At 43.2% G+C, this 19,574-nt stretch overlaps 1 protein-coding gene across 5 annotated transcripts in view; it reads left to right on the top strand.

Annotated features, from left to right (window-relative positions):
• Positions 1-19,574, top strand: part of rnf157 (ring finger protein 157) — a 45,806-nt gene that overhangs the window by 14,231 nt on the left and 12,001 nt on the right. For 4 of the 5 annotated variants that reach the window (XM_080455357.1, XM_080455355.1, XM_080455359.1 and 1 more), the window contains exons 9-17: positions 2,496-2,567; positions 2,835-2,994; positions 9,029-9,141; positions 10,203-10,438; positions 12,301-12,415; positions 12,676-12,784; positions 15,955-16,256; positions 16,632-16,682; positions 18,356-18,404. In XM_080455357.1, coding sequence (XP_080311483.1) covers positions 2,496-2,567; positions 2,835-2,994; positions 9,029-9,141; positions 10,203-10,438; positions 12,301-12,415; positions 12,676-12,784; positions 15,955-16,256; positions 16,632-16,682; positions 18,356-18,404 — 1,207 coding nt within the window. The remainder of the gene's footprint in view (positions 1-2,495; positions 2,568-2,834; positions 2,995-9,028; positions 9,142-10,202; positions 10,439-12,300; positions 12,416-12,675; positions 12,785-15,954; positions 16,257-16,631; positions 16,683-18,355; positions 18,405-19,574) is intronic. The other variant, XM_080455356.1, reaches the window with a different exon arrangement.

Below are 19,574 nucleotides of genomic sequence, written 5' to 3'. Positions count from 1 at the left end.
TGGGTACTGGTTCCGGACTGATATCCAGAACTTTGCGAGGGACTGTCCAGTGAACTTGACTTCCAACAGCCCGTCACATGAAAGATCAATGAGCGCCTCCTGCTCAGACAGTGGGAGGCTTGGTGCGTCGTGCGTAACAAAAGGATTGCGGATCCAATTGTTGTCCGTGCTCTCTCTTTCGGGGAAATAGTTCCTAAATTGCAAAGTACCGTTCCTCAAGCAGGGTAAATGCCCCAAAATCTCCGCTGATTATCCTGGAGTGCCACAAGCGGAGTTTCTTAATCCAGCTCTCCATTTTATCTGTGAGTCCGAACACGTCTGTTGTCCCGACCTTGTAGTCCCAGATTCAACGTATTGAGGCGGTCAAAGATATCGGCTAGATATACCAGCTGCGCCAGCCATTCATTATCGGTACATCTGTGTGCCAATGGGTTGTTTCTGTCTGCGAGGAAACTGCGCACTTCTTCTCTGAATACAAAAAGGCGATATAATACCCTGCCTTGAGATAAGCACATATGCGGGAAGTGGTTGTGCTAGTTTTCACTGCATTGACAATACAGACTGCATCATCAAGCACCTGTTTAAGACTGGGTGACATTTTGTTCACCATTAGGGCTTGTCGGTGAATGATGTTGTGAGTCCAAACTGCGTGTGGGGCAACAGACTGAACCCCAGCAACCAACCCACTGTTCTTTCCTGTCATTGCACGGGCACCGTCACTGCAGATCCCTACACAGCGCTGCCAGTCCAGACCATTATCAGCCATAAACAAATCCAGTTTTATAAATAGTTCCTCCCCGGTTGCACGATCAGGTAACGCCTGACGAAACAGAAAGTCCTCCTGAAGTTGTCCGTCATGCTCATATCTCACATATGTTAGTAGCTGAGCATCAGAGGAGATGGCCGTCGTCTCGTCAAGTTTAATAGCAAAAAACGGGCTCTGCTTAAGTTTCTCTACTACTTGGCTCTTAACATTGTCAGCCATGCAGTCTATTCGTCTTGAGACATTGTCATCTGACAGCAGTTTTGTACGGAGCTGCTGATCTGCAGAACTTTGTCCAAAAACAACAGATATTACATCCTTGGTACAAGCCTGTAGTCCTTTTTCGTTTACTGTTGTTGCAGTTTTGAGGACAGTTTTCTGTGTTCCCAAATAGTCCCGAAAGAAATCAAGTGGTTGCGTTTTAAATTCACCATGTTTAGTTTCCAAGTGCCGCTGTAATTTATTTGGCTTAAAGCTCTCGTTAGCAAGGATTGCATGACACAGAACACACTTCGGTTTGGGGTCATCTTCGTGGCCGGTCCACGTAAATCCATACGCAAGGAATTTAGGCTCATAAGTTCTTTTGCTCCTTTTCATTTTAGTTGTGCTGGAGTGGCTACTACTAGATTCTGCCTTTCTTTTGCCAGCGTTCGGAACGAGCGCAGGACCGCTTCTGACAACAAACGTATCCATTGCGAGTCTCCAGGTTACAATACCTGACCTGAATGAATCACATCAAATTTATATGCTAGGCCTTGAAAGTAGCCCCTCCACCCCCTCCCTGCGGAAGTGCTTTAGTTACGAGATCATTCAACATGCAACAGGCAGCCAGACACCCATCACACACATCTGAATACACATTGGAACTCACAAAAGACCAGGCGCCTGCAGGTGTCGGCCTCCGCAATTATACATGCAGCAGGATGGAGTGAGAGGTGTATTGTCTGTCTGTTTACCCAGTAAAAAAATACTTACTTTACAAGTATGCACTGCGTAACATTTGTATGCAAGACTGAACAGACATACACACTGACTACCAGATACAAATCAAATGGAAATACCTAAGCTTAAAATCTGAATAAAAACATTAACTGTACAAAACCGAGTAAGTACAATACAATCATATAAATACTATACAACCCTGAAAACGCAAATAAAACCACTCTATGAGCTAAACATCGGCATGCAGGTGCAGCAATTGGTAAGCATCGACTTTACAAATCCAGCATTTTGAGTCTGGATTGAAGGTTGCTCCAAGCCCACGGTCGGAAATATCAAAGGCTTCGTTTGCCAGCCTCAGTGCCCACAGAGGGCACAGGGTGGCGCAGCCAGGCATTGGATCTGAGGTTGTGTGAATTATTGATCAAGATAAACTTGGTTTACAGAGGATAGCTTTATAAATGAACATGTAACCAATGCTGCAGTCGACGTGAAGCTGAAGAAGACCACCCAGCTAGGGCATACACAATTGCAATGGTGGCTCCTGAAAGCAGAATTGGAGATAAATCTCAGAGCAGCATGATAGAGCTGGGGATCCAATTTGGCCAATACTGTGGGGCAAGCAAACCTATACACAATCTCACCATAATCCAGCTGAGATAAGAACAAGCATTGGATCGGAAATTGGGGTCGTCGTTTCCTCCTTTTCCCCCCCTCTTTTCTCATATGTATGATTTTGCTGCCAGTGTAAACATAGTCTTATTCTCTCCATCTCTTGTGTGTGTTTTCCCAGGTGGATGGAGTGAGTTACCTACTGCAGGAGATCTACGGCATTGAGAACAAATACAACAGCCAAGAATCAAAGGTAAAAAATAGACACACACACACACACACACACACACACACACACACACACACACACACACACACACACACACACACACACACACACACACACAGACACACTTAGTACACAGTCAGACACGGTAACCCTCGCACTACCACGCTATTTTCGGCAGAATCTTTCCCCACAATAACAGAAAACAGAAAAGACACTAGTACAGAGAGCCCTGATGGTCAACCATATAGGGTTTAAGTGGTTAATTGTTGTGTTTGTGTGTGTGTGTGCCAGGTGGCGGACGACGAGATCAGCGACAACAGCGCGGAGTGTGTGGTCTGTCTGTCTGACGTGCGGGACACCCTCATCCTGCCCTGCAGACACCTGTGTCTGTGCAACGCCTGTGCAGACACTCTGCGTTACCAGGCCAACTGCTGCCCCATCTGCAGACTGCGTGAGTACTGAAGGGGCTGTCAGGTTTAACCGGAGATTCACGAGCCAAAGTACCCAAATGGACACTTTGCATAACAGGTTTTCAAGTGAGTGTGAGAATGCAGCACAGCATCTTGGCTTCATTAGCCGACTGCTGCCAGTATCCTATCTGCACACAACAGTGCCTCAGCCACCGTCGAAGAAGAGAAAGCAAACTTTTAATTTCAGCTCTATGATTCATGGCATTCCTTGAATTTGTATTAGTTTAAAAAGACTCAAACTAAGCTAAACATTTCCTATACAAACATGTTTCCTACTTTTAAGGTAAAATAAAATGCGCGCGGTGTGCGTGTGCGTGCTTGTGACGTCATTAAAATACCGTCCTGCTGGGACCGTATTCGTTTTACTGGGGTTAAGGTTAGGAATAAGGTTAGGTTCAGGCATAGTTTTTAGGAATAAGGTTAGGTTTATAGGTGTAGTTTTACTGAGGTTAAGGTTAGGAATAAGGTTAGGTTTAGGCATAGTTTTTACTGAGGTTAGGTTAGGAATAAGGTTAGGTTTAGGCATAGTTTTACTGAGGTTAGGTTTAGGAATAAGGTTAGGTTTTAGACATAGTTTTACTGAGGTTAAGTTTAGGAATTAGGTTAAGTTTATTATAGGCATAGTTTTACTGAGGTTGAGTTAAGGAATAACGTTAGGTTTATAGGCATAGTTTTACTGAGGTTAAGTTTAGGAATTAGGTTAGGTTTATAGACATAGTTTTACTGAGCTTAAGTTAAGGAATAAGGTTAGGTTTATAGGCATAGTTTTACTGAGGTTAAGTTAAGGAATAAGGTTAGGTTTATAGGCATAGTTTTACTGAGGTTACGTTTAGGAATACCTGGTGGCGACCGTTGTTATAGCAATATTAATAATAATATTCCATTCAGGTGAAGTTTCAGATCATTTATTAGGAAGATGTCAGCAGAGCGCAACAGCATACACAGATCGGTAGAGCCAGGCCTCCTGGCCTGACCAACAGCCCATTCGGGGCACAAGCCTCCCAAACCTCCTCTACCACAGTTCTTTATACTCCACATTGTACCAAAGAGGCTTTTCTAAATGGTCTTATAAGGTATGGACTAAAGATAAGATAGACACAACCATAGCTACACAAATACACATAGCTGACACAGTGAGAGTAGCATGAAGGATTCAGATCAGCTGTTCCATTTACAGCTGTAGGTGAGTTACATTTAGCACATTCATGTGTAGAGTGGTTGACTAAAGACCCCTGCTGTGAGTTTAAACCTTCTTAGTTCAGATAAAGTTAGATAGTACAGAAATGATAGAAGAACAGGTTGGCATTCTAATTTATCCATTACACCGTTCTGCGGTCGCCGGATTTGACCCGGGGCGAGCGTGCCAATGGGGGTCCGCGGCCCTAATATGTATCATTATGGGGGTATACTTGACATGAAAATGTTTGAGAACCACAGATATAAATAGGGATATAGTCCTCACAGCTGAACCTGCATAGAATTTGACCCGAGGCGCTTTACTCCATGCCACCCCCCTCTCTCTCCTGTCTTTCCTCTCTCTTTCAGTGTATCTGAAACCATTAAATGAGAAAAAACCTAAATAAAACAAACAGACAGACTATTCCACTGTAATTAATTAGGGGTGTCGGAAAAAATCGATTCGAATACGAATCGCGATTCTACTGTTGGACGATTCAGAATCGATTCTCATTTTAAAAAAATCGATAAAAAAAAAAAAAAAAAATTGATCTTGGATTTACCTTTGTGTGTTTACATTATTATCAGTTGATAAAACCTTTACAATTATAAAAGCTACATACATGTACTCTGTTCTCATGCCAGCAGATTGGAGTAGATCCTGATATCCTATGTTTTGAATCAAGAATCGTTTTGAATCGAGAATCGTTTTGAATCGAAAATCGTTTGAATCGAGAATTGTTTGTTTTGAAAAAATCGATAAAAATCGGAATCGTGACCCCAAGAATCGGAATCGAATCGATTCGTGAGATAGCAGACGATTCACAGCCCTATAATTAATATGCCAAATGTTCAAACAGATGGTGATTATTCCACATGAGTAAGCAGCCATAGCAACAAGCAACTGACACGCACACTAACATCAGTTGAAGTTGAAATATGCATGTTCATAATGTAATATTGGCAAGCTTATGCATGACATGTTGTTTGCTGTATAAATACGAATAGCACTGCAAACTGAAGAGTTTAGTGTCAAATTGTGGTTGTGACCAGATTTTAGTTGTTGCGTTGTATCATAAGTTTAATTATTTTTGTGAACCTCTACATACCTCAGGTCTTAAAAACCATTCATACTTGTGAGCTAAAATGCTGGCTTTTCTCCCCCAAAGGAGAATTGTCATTATTGTAAGAATTCCTTCCTTTGTCACAGGTTAGCTGAGAGGAGTGAGCGCAATAATATCAATAACTTGTAGTAGCTTGTAGACCTGCTATTTTCGCTACTCTTCAAAAAAAAATACTTTTATTTTTTATTTCGTTATTTCTGTTGTTTTTATCAGGATAGAGGAGAAGTATTTTAACTGCACCTTTCAACAGAACATAACATGATAAACATCTATGTAAGCACTCAAAACAAGTAGGCCTATATTATTATCTTAATTGTGGTGAAAACTGGGACTCAATTTGGTAGTGAATTTAGAAAAATGGGACATTTTAGGGTTTCAGAGATATTTTGTCAGGACTTGGGACACCTGGTCAGCGTAGAGATACACGATACAGGTAGCAAGCTGCTTGATTTGAGAGTCAAATCACTGATGTCTTTGAATAGAGAGAAGTGTCGAATGAAAGCACATTGTCTCCACTGTTGAGTTTTGATTGCTAGACTATTCTCATGCAAAACTCCTCTCCTACTCCCTCAGTGACTGTAAAAAACATTATCAAGTGAATAGGCAGGTTTCTGGGAGGAAGAAACCAAGGTATGTACAGCTTAGTGGTGCTGCCATTGACACCATAGTGGCTTTCACACATGCACTGAAACCTGGAAGTTAATCCAGACAATAACCGGTGTGTGTGAATAATGCAAATAATCGACTCGGTAGGACCCGGCATGAAACAGATCTCATGCTGCCAGCTTGATTGAATACTTTATTAACAGTTTGCAAAGACAAGCACAGGGAAGTAAAGTTCAATACAAGGTCTGTTAAGATAATTTTAAACCCAAGAAAGCACTATGGCTTGTTTCCATTGGGGTCCTTTGTACTCAATTCATTGAAACATTTAATGACAGACAAATATACACTAGTATGGAAAAACATTATATAAACGGGTAGAAATCGAGCCTAAATCCACCCTAAATCAGATTTTCGTCACATCCAGATTGGAATCAGTCTGAACAGAAAAAAGTCACATGGAATCAGATTTTTACAAATCCTGGTACAGGTGTCACAAAATACTTGGGGGTCTGTCGACAAGTACATATTAATTTGTGGGTCCTTGACATGAAAATGATTGAGAACCACTGGTTTAAATAACATTTTGAAAGCAAGCCCAAAATAAGCAACTACACTTTAAAAACAAGCCCCGAAAAAAACACAACCTTCATCTACCAATATTTACAAGCAACTTTACTGAAGAACAAGCCCAAAGTCACTTATAATAAGCAGACCTGCCAACACTGATCAAAACCAGAAGTGTGGAAACCCCCCACCCCAGCAAATCCAACCCTCCATAAGCCTTTGTCAGCATGTGATTTGATTGCAATTCCTTTGACAGTTGAAAAGGAAGCCTCGGGCTGATTGTCTTGTCCATTATTTTTAAATGATAATAACGAACTGCAGAGCAAACTGCAGAGCAAGTCAAACAAATTAATTGGGTTACAAAGTAGATAGCCCCAGGCCCACATGCAAGCACGCTTCCTTTTTGTAAATTAATTTCATAGTCTTCTGAAGGCTTATTTAAAATAATAATAAAAGAGTCTTAATAAGTGGACAAAGTACTCAATACTCCTGGTCAAATATTACTCAACTACAAGCGATTGTTGCTCTGTCAAATTTGTATTTGTAGATCGGTCCACAATCTTTAGGATTTTTGAGATATTCCCTCCCAACTAGGGACATCACCTTGGTACCATTTTGAATTTGGCTATAAATAATTAACTGATGGTAATTTGACTGATTCAGTCACATTCCTTGAGTAATGAATGAGATATGGCCATTTTAAGCTCCCAGCAGCCATCGCAGACATCATCTTGAAAATGATGCCTTTCCACACTATGATTATTATTTTTTTAGCATGCCCAATAGTAACAGAATCCATTGCAAAATATGTTCTATCAATTATTTGAGGTTTCAGTCACCAAGTGCACAATGTGCTATAAAGAAGGGATGTGACTGTCTGTGAGTATACCAGTAGATGAATCTTTGCGCCATCTAGTGGTGTAAGTAAGTAAGTGGTGTAGTGGTTGGGAGATGAGCCAGTTGGAATAACACAGAAACAGCATAGTATGCAGACAGGGATGGGCTGAAAATCTATTCCTCTGCTTTTGATATCGCCCCCTCCCAGTCATTTATTTTTATGGCCAGTGGGGATATGTTTTATCCCTGCTTGTGGTCTGACTGAACTAAATACATGCATAAATACATGTGATGCCAGAGTGCAGACTAGCCAACACCCACTCGGGACTCCTGAATCACTGCCCTCCACACCCTCCTGTCTAGCATCAGGGTCTTGAGCTCTGCAGTGTTGTCGGCTCCATTGCGCCGCAGTGTATCTACATATTTATAACCACAGCAACACTGGCGTCCCTATTTTGGGGCTTTTTATTTATTTATTCAACAATAGCACAAATGGCAAATCTACCAGCTCTCAACGCGTCACAATGCTACACGCTCTGAGCTTGTAGGATCTGCTATTTTTGTTAGTTGTTAGTTAGAATAGATTTTTCTCCTCTCAAATCTAACTCTGCATAGGCCCACAAAGAAGAAAATAATAGTTTTAACATTGAAATTCTGAAATTCTTTCTATGTGGCCATATCAAAAACATTTAGTGAAGAGTTACAGGAAACAGGGAGAGAGAGACGGGGAGCGACACGCAGCAAAGGTCGACGGGCTCGGGAATTGAACTTGCAACTTGCTGTCGGGCTGCATTAGAGCCTACTAGTGATGTGCGGGTCGGGTTTTTTCATGACCCGCCCCGCCCCGCCCCGCCACGGAACCAAACCCGCCTCAACCCGCCCCGCGAACCCATATATAAATCTATGGCTCAACCCGCCCCGCAACCCGCGGTAAAAAAAAAAATCGGTAAAATCATGAAGGAAAATAATCTTCAAGTATACACCCCAAGTGTATTCAAACTGTTTTATTGTTATTATTCTTATTCTTATTAGAAATAAAGACAAAACAAGAGCATGTGATTTTTCATTTTTTTTGCGTGTGAGAGCGGCTGACCCGCTCACCGGCAGCCCGCATAATTTCCTCTGAAATCCTGACTCGACCCACCCGCGCTGCGGGTTGACCCGCGGGTTACGGGTCGGCCCGCTCATCACTAGAGCCTACTGTATATGTTGAGGCCATCAGCGCCCGTGGAAATTTCTAAGTCCCACTAAAGTGTCTGCGTATGTCAAATGTCTCAAATGTTTGGTTGTTGATGTACTAACGCAGTGGTTCTCAAACCTTTCCATGTCAAGGACCCCCACAATTATATGTATTTTGCTGCGGACCCCCATCTGAAAAATATTTTGTGCCAGGGACTTCTAGAAGCAAAGAAGCAAAAAATTAAACGGGGGGAAAAAAAATTAATATATATATATATATATATATCCAAAGATTTGCACACATTTTCAAGATTTTGTAATAGCCTAAGTATAAAATATGGATAAAGTGGTTAAAATGATTGTGATGATATATTAACTTATTTTGCTGGGGACCCCCTGGTGTCCTCGTCCCAAGGACGCTTGGGGGTCCCCGGACCCCACTTTGAGAACCAATGCACTAACGTATCATGTCCTCTTTTTTTTTTACCTCTTTCCCTTTCTCTTTGTTCATGTCCTTGCGTTCCGACAGCGTTCAGAGCTCTGCTGCAGATCCGAGCCATGAGGAAGAAACTGAGCCCTCTGTCCCCTTCCACCTTCAACCCTGTCATCACCTCACAGACCTCCGACTCAGAGGAACACTCGGTACGGACCACCGCACAGACACACAAAACTCTGTTTAACCCATGAAGACCTGAGGCTGATTCTACAAATGTCTTCTAAATCCTAACAGTTTTCTGAAAAAAAACGTATGTTGCTACAATATCAGTGTTGCTCGCACTTTTTCATGTCAAGGATGTATTTGGCCCGCCAACCCCCAACTCAAAATATGTCTTTCCAGGCACCCCCTGAAGATTTGAGTTAAAAAATATGTATATATATTAAAAGAAGAGACGCGCTATGAGCTTGTAGATCTGCTATTTTTGAATAGCCAACCAATTTGCTATATATATATATAGCTAAAATCTAAAATGACACAAGATGCTTTCCCATTTTTTTATGGGTTAAATCGCCACTGTCGGGTGGGAACCGTGTTTGCTATGTCCAAAAAACATAACTTTTCAGGAATGTTACAATGGACGCCCTTAGGGGTCCCAGACCCACTATTGAAGACCCATGCACTTAAAGTTGTACAATGCAGATTCACAAATAACGATTTTTAGCAACCTCTGCTGGTCACTACCGTCACTGCATACAATTTCCGTAGTCCTCGATTACCCAGAATTCACCGGAAGCCGGAAGCGTTTCAAAAAGCGTTCTTTTAATTGTTTTATACTATCTGCGGATCGTTTCTCTTAGCCAGTGGAGCATTAGTTACCATGAGCTGTGCTTTCTTTTTCTGTTCTTTTTCGATCTTCCAATCCTACATTCTCTTAAAATCAGCGTGAGGTTCCTTTTTGTTATTAGCGCGGTAGTTCCTGGCCAAACAGGAAACCGTTGCGGTAGTTCCTGGCCAAACAGGAAACCAGTGCATTTCCGCCTCCGTTTTCCGGCCAGATGACGTCATTTTCCCGGGGAAAGTCCCCCCCTACACCGTTCAATAGAAAATATATAAATAAAAGGCTTCCGGGGGTGAAATTCATGGAGTGGGTGTTGTGAAACTTTTGCCACTCACAAAAGATATACAATTTAACTTTAGTTTTGTTGAAAACGTTACCTAGTATTACTTTAAAACAGACTTTCTCTCATGTCTTGGTGTCAAAAAGGCGTCGGAGCACATCCCCCCGGGCTACGAGGCGGTGTCTCTGCTGGAGGCGTTGAACGGACCCCTGAGCGCGTCCCTGGTGAACCCGCCCGCGCTCAACTCGGGTCCCAGTCACAACACGGGAGCCCTGCCCCCCTACAGCGGCGAGACCCACCCGGCCCCGGCGCGCTCCATGTCCCCGCTGGACCACTCCAACAACTCCAGCCAGGGACTCAAACTCAAGAAGAGTGGATCCAAGTAAGTTAAAAAATATTAAAGAAAATAAAACTTTGTTTGATTGATTGATTGAATACTGTATTAACACACTCACCGCCAAAGGGGAGAATTCTCCCCTTTTCAGTCAATGGTGTTTACCGCCAAAGGGGAGAATTCTCCCCTTTAAAAACAAAGTTTTAATTTTATTTTTGAATTTCTAAAAGGTTTCTAAATTTTTTTAGTATTTTTTTAGTAATTAATAAAAAGGAAAAAAAAATCCATTCACTTCAATGTTAAAAAATAAACGGACAAATAATTCTATTTTTTTCAACAAAAAAAAATGATTAAAAACCCTGGCAGTGGGTGAGTACATTATGAATAAACTTTGGCAGAAGAGCACAGGAAAGTACGGTTCAATACAAGGTCTGCTAAGAGGATTTTAAACCCAAGAAAGCCTATGGCTTGTTTCCTTTGGGGTCCTTTGTACTCAATTCATCGAAACATTTCATGACAGACAAATATACAATACTATGCAAAACATCATATTAACAGAAAAATATGTACAGTAAACAGTTCAGTGATCTACAAGCTTGTACGAGCTTGTAAATCTGCATTTTTTTGGGCTATATTTAAGCAACAGCATTGTATGACAAAGTATAATATAGAGCAGAGGTCTTCAACAAGGGGTCCGGGACCCCTAGGGGATCCTCAGAGTTACTACTACCAAATCGGCTATTTCCGGCAAAGAGGTTTGGGTCTGTTCTTTTTCCCCCCTAAACTTTAGGGGGGGAAAAGAACAGACCAAGTACAAGTTTTAAGTATATTGAGGTTTTAAGTGGTTAACTGTTTGAAAATACACAACATTAATCCAACACAACACAACACACGGATAGTGCTGTAAGACAAGTCTATGCAGCTATCTATGAAATCATTAAAAAGTTTAATCTGCAACACAATTTTATACAATATGTAGTGGGGGGGTCCCTGCTTCATCTCTCTCTCAGCGAAGGGGTCTTTGGCCTGAAAAACGTTGAAGACCCCTGACCCCTTAAGTAGTTGAATCTGCACTGGAGACCATTCATACTCTGTGTGTTGGCGGCCCCAAGTGGCAGCAAGAGGTAACTGTTTTGTGCGCCACAAAGTAGGACAACAGGTCGGATTCTCAGATATTCAAATATTCCTGATATGAGTAGAGTGAAAAACGCTTACTGTTGTCAGATAACCTACACACAGCTTTGATGAAGCTCATCACTATACTATAAAATGAGGAGACCTCTCAACCTCTGTCTGGCTGTCTGTCTGTCTGTCTGTCTGGCTGGCTGGCTGTCTACATCAATGGTTCTCCTCAGTGGTTTAACCGATCAATCTGAACGTGCACACGGCCGCTGGCCATTGGCCACATGGCATATGAAGAGAGTGACGAAGACCATTTTTCACTTTCACATTTTTCACTTGTTTGTTTATTTGTATTTTCTGCCACAGCCTATTGGCCCTGTCGTCAGGGTTGTGGTCCCCACAGGCTATAGGATCTGTAGTCGCGGTTGTGGTCCCATAACCCAGCCAGACGGTGGGTGGGCCTAGCTTTGGGGCTATAGTACAAACACCAGACAGAATGGCAGCACCGAGAGCTTTATGAGCAGAGGAGTGCTTTGGTCTATTTTGCTCACACAGAGCGTTTATTGAAACCCGTTCGCACCGATCAACCGTTGCTGTGCTTGAATGTGAGTCTCATCCGTGTTATTATTAGTACAAATAGCTTAGCTGAAGAAAAAAAAAACATGCTTGTGGTCACACGCAGCCAGTAGCATCAAATGAGCGGCACTACTCTCCAAACTCTCTACTCTCAGTTGTCTTCTGTATCTATAGTTTTTTTCTCATCCCAGTACATTTTTTTCTAATTTCAGGTCGCTTTCCCAGAATTCCTCTGTGCTCCCTGAAGAGGAGGATGAGAAGACGTGTAGCGAGTCAGAGGTTCAACCCTGCCGCCGCAAACCTAGTGCTGCGGACCAGCAGCAGGAGGTAAAATGTACAATTCAGGCATTTAGCAGTACGCTCTTCTTATCCAGAGCGACTTACAGTAAGCAAGGTAAACACACACTGTTCATAGAATGCAGAGAAACCGTGTAGTGCCTCAGTAAAGTAGGATCCCAGGCGAACCAGAAGAAGATCGGCATACTCACCGATACCAGCATTTTAGGCATTATCGGCAGCTTTTCCGAGACAGGTATCGGTATCATGACAACTGGTTTTGACTTTGGGTCTCGGTTTTTTTTTTACAGTGCGGCGTGACCCCAGAGAGTGAGAACCTGACCCTGTCATCGTCTGGAGCCATAGAGCAGTCCTCCTGCACGGGGACCCCACTGTCCTCCACCATAACCTCCCCCGAAGGTAGACACACACACCCCACTGTCCTCCACCATTACCTCCCCTGAAGGTAGACACACACACCCCACTGTCCTCCACCATTACCTCCCCCGAAGGTAGACACACACCCCACTGTCCTCCTCCATCACCTCCCCCGAAGGTAGACACACACCCCAATGTCCTCCACCATTACCTCCCCCGAAGGTAGACACACACCCCACTGTCCTCCACCATTACCTCCCCCGAAGGTAGACACACGCACCACACTGTCCTCCACCATTTCCCCCCCCCCCCGAAGGTAGACAGTAGACACACACACATCATCGCTGCCGGGTGGAAACCTCATAATGTCCGCCACAACAGTTAACTTTTCAGAAAACTGGGGGGGGGGAAAAAACATATGGATCCAATGTAGTTATTATTTAGTCACAAGCTCATTGCTTCAGTATTTATAAAACCCACAGACACACGTATAACCTCTTTACTGACTTATTCTTCCTCAAAAATAGCAGAGTGTCGCATCGTGACACGTTGCAGGCTTGAAGATCGGCCTTTTTTGCTACTTTTGTGTGTCACTGTAGTATGACGAAGTAGGGCGTTAATTTATGAAAGAAAAACATAAAAAGTTTAAATACAAGGTTTCTGCCCGACAGCAACGATATGCTGTATCTTCCCCATATTCTCTCCGACTAAAAAGCGCAACTAACTACTGTCACGAAAACAAATGGGGGCTTTTCTTTTATTGTATACAAGTAGTCAGCTTGCCCGGGGGGGTTGCCGGGGTTATTCGTAATGCGTGGATCAGCATGTTCAGGTGTCAGTATAGAGTATTGACCAATTATTTGTTTACAAACATTGAGACTGCACACGCAGGTGCTGCGGTTTCATGTAATCAATTACCAACAGATCCCCAAACCTGTAGTTTTTTTGGGGAGTGCTGGTTTCAGTTCATTCAACATCCTCCCGTGTGTTGGCTGGTATATACTTCGTCCCGATTATAGCCGATGTACAAGCTCACAACGCGCTGCGGATGCGACCGTTGTGAGCTCGTATAGGTGTGCTATTCTTGGCCGTTCTCGGCGCGTGACGCCATCTGCTGCAGTGGTCATGGGGTGCGCGCCCCCTGTACGCCCTCGCGTCTTAATGACAGTAATCTCTCAAGAACAGATTCTGCTCTCCGCTTGAATCTGTCGGGGGGGTTCGTCATAACGTGTACGCACTGGCCTATAAGTGGCCTTCAGATCAGGAAGCAGGCCACGCTTTACCCAATCAAATGTAGTGGGCGGGATTTATTGTCTGTGCTCTCGCTTCCCACTAAAAACATAGTCGCACCACCGGAAGTGAAAGGCTGAAGGCAGACCAAAACCCCGGTTTCCTTGCGCACGGGTTCTACGTTGAGCCCCCCCCAGAGCCAAGTGAAAGAGTAAAAAACAGCAGAGGGCGCTGTTTTTCCTTTTTTATTTGGCGATGGGTTCCCAGATTGTAATGACAGCGACTGGAGGCAGGGTTTTGAGAATCATTATTATTGTTTACACACAACAAGGAGTATATATTTCAAGAGGGAGCGATCACAGTAAAACATCCTGTAGCCTTCTTCCTCCACCCTGGGAGGAAAACTGCCTCTGAAAGTTTGATGGAATGCATTTTTACACGTGTGATTGTTGTGACCACTTTTCCATTGCATCTTATATGAGCGGTCGGGTTCCATACTGTCTCTTATCAGTGTGACGTTGTGCCTGATACAAGGGGTCTATAACCCAGCACTGGCCAGGTTAGTCCCTCCCTCCCTCTCTCCTCTGCCTGTTCCCTATCCCTCTGTCTCTCTGTCTTTGCATATTGGAAAGAAATTGGGCCTCACATTTCTCACTTACCAATTATACTAATGAAGGCTCTGTCTGTTCCATTCTTGTCAAGCAGAGTCAGGGTGCTGATATTGTGCATGTTGGCTCTCTGGAAACCCGCCATTGGGTCTCAAAGTGTGGTCCAGGTACCCTCCTGGTTCCTTTAGGGGGTTCCTTCCAAATGGACCCTTACGGGTGTGTAACTCAGAGAGAGTGTACAAATGGTGTTCCATTTGTACACTCTCAGAGTTATGGGGGTCCACAGAACCACTGTGCTACACTAAATGGAACCGAGTCTTAATTATTTTCATTGGTAAGACCTGTGAGGGAAGTAAGGAAGAGGCCCAATTTCTTTCCAATATGGCTGCGGTGCTCTTGTCTATCTTTCTCTCTCTAAAACATACTCACATACTTGGGGGGTTTTCTGCTTGAAGAGCCCAGGGTGCTGCACCCAAAAAAAAGGCCGGCCATCGAGAGCGCGAAAGCGCGAGTCTTTACCATAGAAAAAATACATGGAAGACTGGCGCTGGCAACGCAAAAAGGTGTTCTCTGTGGGCCCCTAATTTGGCATACTAAATGGTGTGTGAGTACGTGATTTCGGACAGGGCCCTTGATGTCATCTAAGTCAGTGGTTCCCAAACTTTTTAGCTCAAGACCCAAAAGAGAAATTAGATGTTTGCCCGGGACAACAGCTGTCACAACGGGTGTAACGGGTCTCGTTGCGAGCTTGTGGATCTGCTATTTCACTACTACTTAAATGTCGTTTTTTTAAATCTATTTATGGAAATTATTAGATTTATATATTATTTATTAAATACTTTGTTTTTAATTGCTGAAAAGTTTTTTTGTTGAAACTTTTTTAATCTTTTAAAATAACATATAGGATATATATATAAATATAGCTGATATTTACTTGCGACCCACAAATGGGTCCTGACCCACTGTTTGGGAAACAGTGATCTAAGTGACAGTGGTGCCAGTCAGTGAACGTCACTGTCTCTCTCTCTGTGGAGCCGGCTGCGTTCGCACTGGCAGATACAAAATATACAAAGATACAAGGTGCTACCAGGCATAATATATCTGTTGCAGTTTGTACCCTTTGTACCTTTTGTATCTGAAGTTGAAGCCAGCTCAACTCATTTACGTAGCTTTGTAGCGGTCGTAGCTTTCGTTGCAGCTACAAACGTCGGATTTATCTTCACGTCGCTGTCGCTTCCATTGAAAATGAACGGTAGCCTGCAGCTTTGTCGCTGCCGGTGTGAACGCTGCAGCTTTGTCGCTGCCGGTGTGAACAGCTGCAGTAAGCAGCAGGCCTGGTTGCCAGGTCAGTGAATGTCAAGTGTCTCCGTGTAGAGCCGGTAAGCAGCAGCCTGGCCCAGTCAGTGATGTCCATGGCGTCCTCACACTCCCAGCACTCCCACATCAGCGCTGACACCATGTCGTCCATGTCAGGGTCCTACCTGGCCGCCGCGGAGGAAGGGGAGGAGCCAGAGGAGGAGGAGGAGGAAGAGGAGGAGGAGGAGGAGGAAGAGGAGGAGGACGGCAGGGGAGACGCGGGGGAAGGGGAGGAGGAGGAAGAGGAGGAGGAGAAAGACGGCGAGGAGAAGCGGGAGGACGCCCGCACGCAGAGCCGAGGGCCCTCGCAGCAGGACGGGGTGAGGATGATGGGGACAGAGGGCGTGTCGGTATACATGTCAGTGGTGGACGGTAACGAAGTATATTTACTAGAGTACTGTACTTAAAGGGATAGTTCACCCCCGAAATGACTTTTCTTCTATCGATTAGTCACCCCATGGAGACTTGAATTCATGGATATGGGTTCCGGTAGGAGACACAAAGGAGACTCTTTGTGGCTCAATTAGCTCAATGGTAAAAATGTCAGCACTTGCGCAGGAAACCGGGTTCAAATCCGGGGTAGAAGAGGAAAGTTACATAGTGTAGCTTTAAGTACATATTTATCTGTATCTGTACTTTACTTGAGTGTTTGTATTGTGGATAATTTTTTTCTCACTCATTTCTCTGTCATACAGGAAGTTGCCAAGGAGCCAAAGGACCATAAATACGAAGGACAGGATTCTGAGGTGATTACAACAGACTGGTGGACTGTTTTTCTTTCTTTAGTTTTAATTAAACATTTTTCCACAGTTTCTCCACAATGTAGTTCTCTCAAATTTCCCATAATTAATGATAATAATAATAATTTGGTCCCCACTCCTTGGGGGGGGGGGGGTGTGTTTTTTGTCACTGTATATTTGCACATAGAGTACGTGAAAATTGTCCTCTGCATTTAGCCATCCTATAACTACTAGGAGCAGTGAGACTCATGTGGACCAGCCATCTGTCCAACATCTGTAAACGCACTGCGTAAGCTGATGCTAAAGGCAGAGCCGACATCTACAAAACCCAGGTCAGGAGTATTATGGAGTCCTCCTGCCTAGCCTGGATGAATGCCTCTCAGACCACTCTTATAGGCAGCTATAGAAATTATCCAAAACATGTCTTTAAAAATCATTGGGGTGGATGAGGACTTAGCCCTGCAGCAGTATGCCATCATCAGTAAGCATCAGTCATCGTTAACTATACCCCGAGCTCACATGCCAGGTCCAATCACCCGGAGCCGGTACCACCAAGCCACGCCCTGGAAACAGGGTTGCCAGATCTGCTTATTATAATTTCCGCGCACGATTTTATTTGAAAATAGCCGATCTACAAGCTCGTTGTAAGCTTGTAGATCCGCTATTTTCAAATAACTGATGTATATGTTAAAGTGCTCATGTGGCCCATAGTCGCTTCTTTTGGGCTGGTTTTCCTAGACCTGGTTGCTTGTTTCGTTCACAGAATCTGGCAACACTGCCCTGGAAATCCTCAAGTCAAACACCAAATGCCTTGATAGGAGCTTTCTCCACTCTGCTATAACAACATGGAACAGCCTCCCCCTGCAACGCATTACATCATCAAATGGTGTTCATGCCTTTAAGAAGAGGCTGGACAAACACCTCCTCATGTGACTGTAATCCCATAAAGCTCAAGGACATGTAATCATCCAACATTCAGTTTATATACTCCTGACTGAGTACGTACAGTAGCTGCAGATCAGTGATAGGTTCTTTGAATGTTGTTCATAAAGCCTGTATCTGCCCAAAGCTTAATTTAAAAAAAGAAAAATAAAATAAATAAATCCCATCGTTCTGATGTGAGGAGATTCTATAAATCCATTCGGTTCCATTTTGCTCAGAATGAAATAAACACTGAGGATCTTGGGGTCCCAAAGAGATATATATATATATATACTTTATTTCCGTGGCCTAATGCATATCAAACTGGGGGTCCGTCAAATGAAAAAGGTTCAGAATCACTAATAAGCAGGTGAGTATTTCACCTCTATATGCCACCCAGACACCCCCTGGTGGAGTGTACTGTTAATGTCACACAATAAAAAAGTGTAGTAGAATCAATCTGTTAAGCCTGGTTCAGACTAAAGATTTGTTAAGGTAACGAGACGAAAGCGCTTTGAGCCCAATTTATATTTCCTTGTACGACGGTGTCGCTCACCAAAAATAGCAGGTCTACAAGCTTGCGTGCATTATGAGCTTGTAGATCGGCTATTTCCGTCATACGACAATAGAGCAAATGAAGCATTCGAACGTTGCAGAGAAAAATCGCTGCCGTCTGAATTCACCCTTACTCTCTTTCTCTCCATCCGTCCGTCTGTCCATCTGTCTGTCTGTCTGTCTGTCCCTTGTCGTGCCACCAGGGAAATGACGTCACAGAAGACGATCGCCGCTCTCCGTCTCACGATAAGGGTAACTATGGAAACCAGCACTCACCTTTCACCCTTGAACTGTCACCTTTCCTTGTCCCTCTTTGTCACTCTTTGGGCCATGTGAGGGAGAAAAAAAAAAGACTGAACATTGCTTTCCTTCCTGAGCCAAGGCTTCATAAGAGTGATTATCATTTTGGAATAGGCATTCGTTTTAGTGCATAAAACTAAACTGCATTAGTTTTAGTGCATAAAACTAAACTGCATTAGTTTTAGTGCATACAACTAAACTGCATTAGTTTTAGTGCATAAAACTAAACTGCATTTGTTTGCAGTTTAGTTTGAGTTAGTTTTTACTGTGTGCATAAGTAGTTTTAGGAACTTGTTTTTATGTAGTTTTAGTTTTATTTGTATTATGAGGAAAGCCTTGATTTATAGAAGCTGATGAAAGAAAGCATGACATCAGACATGATGGCGGTAAAAAATTAAATGAAGATGATTTTACATGAAATTCTATTCAGTTTTAGATCTTTTTAGTTTATTGTTCATTTGAGTTTTTATACAGATTTTAGGTCATTACACACATTAGCTCAAATTACAATTTACTAATGTGCACCATGCGCTGAGGAGTGATTTATACTTTGTTACGTGCCTGTATTGCGCACCACGCTGAGCGACCGCGTATAAATCAGGCACACACACACACACACACAGCTGTGATTGGTACAGCTCATGCAATCAGTTGTGCTCAATTATTCCTGCAGGACTCAGTTGTTGTTTTTTTTCTCCCAACATGGCCGTCTAACGCTAACCCATACATTGGACAAAGTCCTCTCTAACATGCCTTTCAAAATGCTTCAGCTTGGGCTGAAAATATGCAGAATAGCAATATGCACAGACATATCGCCGCTGTCGGTTGGAAACCTTGTATGTCTAAAAAACGGTTACTTTTTCAATTGTTTTATGGAGATGCAAGGTTTATGCCCGACTGCGACGATAGGAAACTGAAATGAAGGCTTTCTCATGTCCCTGCACTAGAGCCTTGTTTATCATGAACACCTTTCAGTGGAGGTCGAGACATTTGCTTTGTGAAAAATAGGATATACATCATGATTTATTGGGAGAAACCAATAGTATATGTTAAATCAGACACTAAGAACCCCTACAGCCCAAATGGAATGTTCCTCTATTGCATAACGTATTTTTTGCATGA

The sequence above is a fragment of the Gymnoscopelus braueri genome (assembly GCF_963280865.1).
Source record: "Gymnoscopelus braueri genome assembly, chromosome: 17".
Taxonomy (NCBI): domain Eukaryota; kingdom Metazoa; phylum Chordata; class Actinopteri; order Myctophiformes; family Myctophidae; genus Gymnoscopelus; species Gymnoscopelus braueri.
Note: the sequence above shows the minus strand (reverse complement) of the source record. Positions and strands in the feature narration are given on the sequence as shown.